General features: G+C 42.9%; 1 protein-coding gene across 1 annotated transcript in view; it reads left to right on the top strand.

The window, feature by feature from the left end:
• The first annotated feature begins 207 nt into the window (after window positions 1–207).
• LOC131709230 (C-type mannose receptor 2-like) overlaps window positions 208–6,000 on the top strand; it is a 39,076-nt gene continuing 33,283 nt past the window's right edge. The window contains exons 1-2 of the mRNA XM_059011372.1: window positions 208–287; window positions 5,929–5,976. Of these exons, the coding sequence (XP_058867355.1) occupies window positions 5,940–5,976 (37 nt within the window). The 5' untranslated portion in view covers window positions 208–287; window positions 5,929–5,939. The remainder of the gene's footprint in view (window positions 288–5,928; window positions 5,977–6,000) is intronic.

The raw sequence follows: 6,000 nt of genomic DNA, 5'->3' as shown, positions 1-6,000 counted from the left end.
TCTGAATCATGTTGTGTGCCATTGTATAATGTATTGAAGCACTGATATTAAAACGTGGGGTAATTGTCTTAATCATGTTTGGTGCTGCTGTATATTTTAATATATATAAAACGTGTACCTTTTCTAAAATGGGCGTGACTATCGCTGCTTGCTGAATGACGTCACTGGCTGTGCTGTTTGTCTCCGCCCATCATGCTCAGTATATCACAGCATGTCTAAGCTGAGCTGTCACAGTGTCAGCGCGTTTCAGACCAGGGAGAACACTTTGGCACTGCTTTGTGTCTAAGGTAAGACTTTCCAAAAACATTATCTAGATGTATTTGTCTGTATGTAGATTACTAAATATCCATTAAAAACAGCAGCATGTTTATATGAGAAAGTCCAGTGTCCCAATAGGGTTTAAATATAGATTTTAAGGAGGCAGTTTCCTCAATAGCCCACGTTGAACATATTAGCTTTATAGTTGCTTCTTGCAGAAGGTGTTTACTATTCTATAGGAAATAAATTTAACAAAAATGTTATTACTATTATTATTTTATTGAGATGTATTGCTTTTTAATATTTTTATTTTGTATTGTTTTAGATGCATATGTGTTTCTTATACAGCCCTATTCTGTTTAAGTCTGTTCTGATTGGTTAAATGCGGGAGTCATTTGAGCAGGAATTCTTCTAAAAATATATAAACTGTTGAAATATATTCAATTCAATCTGTAGCAGCATAAAAAGTCATTTGGTCGATGGGATGTGCTGTGCTTTGCATAGCCTTGCTTACCCGACTCAAACCTGCCAAGAAAACATTCAAATCAGATGTTTTCAATGCTTCAAAGTGCAATATTGGGTCTTTATGCAAACATAGTGAAACGAAATCATTATAATTGATGATGTGTATTCCATATAGTATTGTTTGCTTCATGCAATAGTACTTGTACATTTTAATTTCCATCGCATAACAACCCAATAAGTGACTGATGGTGTGAAGCCGTTTATTTGATCAATACATCTCACAGGGTTCCGGGGCAGCAGCACAACTCGACTCGTTTTTCCTTTTCTCTGTTTTTGACGTACAGTCGGGTTTTGGTACTGAATGCATCAGAGAAATAGAAAAGGGATTGCAAAATAAATAAATAAATGCATTTTTCTTTGAGTGATTCATGTTCAGTATTCAGGTTAATATTACTTTTCCATGTCTCTGATCAACACACACAAATAAACATGCTTTTGAAACACGCAACCGGGTGAAGCATGTTCCCTATTCTGTAGTGATGGAACGACAATCACAATTCTACGCTTCTGAAGATGATTATATTGATAGTACAGTGAAAGCCGGGAGACTTTGTAGGTGTTTGCACGATTTATAATGAAGGGAAGGCTTCTCCGTGGAATATAGTACTTTTATATAGCAGATTTTTATAGTATTTTAAATAGAAAACTGAATAATTCTTCTATTTGCTGCACGCTGCTTGTCTCAACTCTCGCTCTCTCGCTCACTCGTCGGAAGATTTGATTTCTGGCAGGAACACACAACCTGTAGCTGTGCAAGATTGGAACCGTGTTGAAAGCTTCATTAAAGCCGCAGCTCACAAATAGCGTCCTCAATACTACTGAACTATACACACAAATCATAGCACATTATTTAAGAAATGAAAGGCCATATTTGCATCCTGAGCCATTCGAAAAAAAGGCATAATACCACAGTAGTGACGTAAAAAAGTGATAATTCCTCTAGAGCAGTGGTTCCCAACTCCGGTCCTCAAGTACCCCTGTGTCTGCCTGGGGTTTGTTCCAGCTGAGCTCTGTTACTTAATTGAACCCTTAATTGAACTAAGAATTAGCCTAATCAGATAAAATATACAATTGTATAATGGACTTGAATTATCCAACCTTTTACAAACTAAACAATGAATTAAAATAAAATTTAGCAAATTCTTAGTTTAATTAAGGGTTCAATTAAGTAACAGAGCTTGGTTGGGACAGAAACCAGCAAACACAGGGATACTTGAGGAATGGAGTTGGGCACCACTGATCTAGAGGAGAATATACTTGAACTTTGACTCATTCGACTCCTTGAGACCACCACTTTCAATTCAAACACAAAACGTCTTGTTTTCAATCACTCGACAACACCCATAGTACAGAAATGTTCATTAATGAGCAACAAAATGAGAATATATTTTAAAAAAATGATGTAAAGCTGGTACATTTGTATCTCAGATAAACTGGAGAGGAACGGGAAATTAAAACCAGGTAAAGACAATCATCCAAATAAAGCTGAAGCACTAACGGATAATGACACAGGACGTCTGTACAACACTGAAACATGACGTTTAAAAAAAACCAACAACTGTACTGCTGATCCTCGTCTTAATATTAGCATCACAAGGGTATCCGTGGTTTATAATTTATGACGTCACAGAAACCCTAGATGGAATTATATTCCTGTAACTCACTGAAGCCCATCTATCTATCTATCTATCTATCTATCTATCTATCTGTCTATCTGTCTATCTATCTATCTATCTATCTATCTATCTATCTATCTATCCACATATTAAAGAACTGTGTAGTCATAATCAACGCTACTACTAACATAATGTTAACAACAACAACAATTATCATACTACTAATATTACTACTACTACTACTGGCACTTTTTCAGAGCTCCTCCAGTAGTGCAATTCAAACAGTTTGTGGAAGGGTGGTGGGCAATTCACTGATACACAGGAGACAGAACTTTATTTAAATGCCCCTTGGTGCATTGATTTATTTCTGCCACTAGGTGGCACTGTGATTCAAGTCCAGAGCACAGCCTGATAGCAGCAATGGTAAAAGGCTGGCCGTTCACTCATGGTGTGCTGCACACAGGTGCTCAAAAATAATAATGAAAACAAAGGGCACGAAGAAAAAGGGAAAATAAAACACTGTAATAAAAACTACAAACAAAAGTTGGTGCTTATGCAGCGTCCCCTGCCGCCCCTAGACTGGTCAGCTCGGGGCTCCACCCTGTGCTCTGCTATTCTCTCACTATACACTGGGGGGGCCAAGGTTCCCAACTACCTACACACACCCCCCTCGGGTACGTCACAATTATTTTGATTGTTTCTCTTATTTAACCCTTTGCAGTACATTTATTAAGTGCGTGTCAGGCGCGTCAGGTCCAATTTATTTTCACACGCGCAGTTAATTTTAGACACGCTGTTTAAAAGTTTTTTTTTCCACAGTCAAACGGGTTTAAAAGGCCCTGCAGATCAACAAAGCACTCACTAGGCATCTCCAGCCCCGCCCCACCCTTTCGTTTGCTATAGCGTTCACCTATGCTAATAAATAAATAATAATAATAATAATAGTCGTACATACCGATCGATCATCTCCTGATCACTCGTTTTATCGCCAAACTCCTCAATAATGCAATCCAAGTCATTATTTTATTACTATAACATCTCAAAAAAGCTCTGCAAATGTCTGTGTTATTCTCTGTGCTCTGATTCAATAACGGCCAGCTTGTTTCCTTATGACTGCCCCTATGTAATGCCAGGGGCATGTATGACTATTCATGAGATACGCTTTTTTTTTTTTTATCGGCTTGTCTCGGCTCCTGTCGCTCCCACTCGGCCAATGAATGGTTTTCTCGGCTTTTTCCGGAGAAAAAACGACTAGAAACCCGTTTTTTGTGTTTTTTTGATGATGTCGGACAGGGTCCGACAATGGACCTGATAGGAATAATTGCAATGTCGGACCAGGTCCAACAATGGACCGCAAAGGGTTAATATTAGCTCCCTCAGCCGTGCTTGCCTGTTTCGTTCTCTCGCTCCAGCCGCTGGCGTTCCTGCTTTGGGTTATTTACACCGGCTTCCTCAGCCAACATCACTGGGTTTCCCCTGTAATGGCCACCCGAATGCATAACAGAGCGAATTTCTTATAGGTCGAGTGACCCCCCCCCCAAGGCCCGCCTCTCAACCACTCAGATAGCAGCACAGACCTTCCCCTGCAGGATCATGCATGCGTCAGATAGCAGCACAGACATCCCCCTGCAGGATCATGCATGCATTAGATAACCAGCACAGACCATTATATTTTAGTTTTAATCCCCTGCTTCTGCTTGTGCAGAGTGGGGGAAGGGCAGGCACATTGCTCTGTTCTGTTTTCTTATTTTTTTTTATTTCTCCCCAATTTGAAATGCCCAATTATTTTTAGGCTCAGCTCACCGCTACCACCCCTGCGCTGACTCGGGTGGGGTGAAGATGAACACACGCTGTCCTCCAAAGCGTGTGCCGTCAGCCGGCTGCTTCTTTACACTCTGCAGACTCACAGTGCAGCCGCCTCAGAGCTACAGCGTCGGAGGACAATGCAGCTCTGGGCAGCTTACAGGCAAGCCTGCAGGCGCCCAGCCAGACTACAGGGGTCGCTGGTGCGCGGTGAGCCGAGGACACCCTGGCCGACCTAACCCTCCCTCCCCCCGGACGATGCTTGGCCAATTGAGTGCCGTCCCCTGGGTGCTCCCATCCACGGTCGGCTGTGGAATAGCCTGGACTCGAACCGGCGACGTCCAGGCTATAGAGCGCATCCTGCACTCTAGCGAGTGCTTTTACTGGATGTGCCACTCGGGAGCCCCTTATTTTAATTAATTAATTTTAATTACGTTGAACTTTGTTTGGTTTGTGCTGTGTTTTTGTGTGCCCCTGTACTGGTGTGCAGGGGTGTGTCTATGTGTGTGTGTCTGTGTGTGTGTGTGTGTGTGTTATTTGTTTAATTAAAACTAAATAAATACATAACAAAATAAAAAATAGTGGACAGGCTCCACAGCCCCCGAAACAGTGGGCACAGGTCCTGCAGGGGAAGCTGCGCCCCATTTAAAATATTAGAAGGTGGCACGGGGTGATGTGCCTCCTGAGAGACGCCCTCTCAATCGAGGCCATGGTGAAAGCCATGTCCAAGGTGGTCAGACCGTCGACCATTGTGGCGACACACACTGCGGGTTGAGAGGGGTCTCACAGTTGGGGGGATGTACATCCTCATAGAACCCATGGAGTGGTTGGGCAGCAGGGTCGTCCTTTCTAACGTCCCACCTTTCTTAAAGCATGACCTTCTAAAGCCCCATCTTCAGGCCCTAGGGGAGCTGAAAACAGCGATCCACCCCATCCCCCTAGGGTGCAAAGACCAGCCCCTCTGCCACATGTTGTCCTTCTGACGCCAGGTTACCTTCCACCTGATGGGGAGGGAAACCATGGAGGCCAACTACTGTATGTGATTTTTTTCTCCTCGGAGGAAGTGCGGTGCTACCACTGCAGAGAGCTGGGGCACCAAAATAAGAGGTGCTCTAAACTCAAGCAGAGCGCAAAACTATCCATGCCGGCACCGCACACCTCCGAGTCATCTCCCCCTCAGGGCCCTCAAACAGGTATCTCGAGGGGGTCCTTAGGACCGGAGAGCCGGTCCTGCTGATTGAACCAAAGGTGCTGGACCCTCCTCAGCCTCCCCTCAAGAACAACCTGAGCAGGATCTCTGATTTCTCCTCGACCCCTCCCTCCGCTCCACGTCAAGGACAACCCTGTACTATTTGTTACAAATAGTTAATGGCCAGTTTTTTGTTAGCACCCCCTTTTATTTAGGGAATGCTAATTAGTATTTTTTTTATCAGTTGTTACATTAGCCATACCATATTAAGTAAGCCTCATCTCGTCTGAGCTCAGAAGCTAAGCAAGGCTGGGCTTGGTTTGTACTTGGATGGGAGAGCACCTGGAACACCATGTGCTGAGTGAAGACTGACATAGTCCTCCTATTGGTCATCAAATAGGACTACTACTAATAATAACAACAAAATTTCTATTGAGGTTCCAATGTGATTGCGTGTTCTGTTTTGCTGTGTTTTTTTATATTTGAAGCTTTCCCTTATGAAGGTGATTAATTGAAAGTCTTCTCTTTCTAATGCAGAGTCTGCTGTGATGGGGGAGAGAGGGCTGCTCATCCTTCTGCTTGCAGGTGGGTTTCCTTTATTTCTGTTTT

The sequence above is a fragment of the Acipenser ruthenus genome, chromosome 42 (genome assembly GCF_902713425.1).
Source record: "Acipenser ruthenus chromosome 42, fAciRut3.2 maternal haplotype, whole genome shotgun sequence".
Lineage (NCBI taxonomy): Eukaryota > Metazoa > Chordata > Actinopteri > Acipenseriformes > Acipenseridae > Acipenser > Acipenser ruthenus.
The sequence above is the reverse complement of the archived record's forward strand: the minus strand, read 5'-3'. Positions and strand labels throughout refer to the sequence as shown.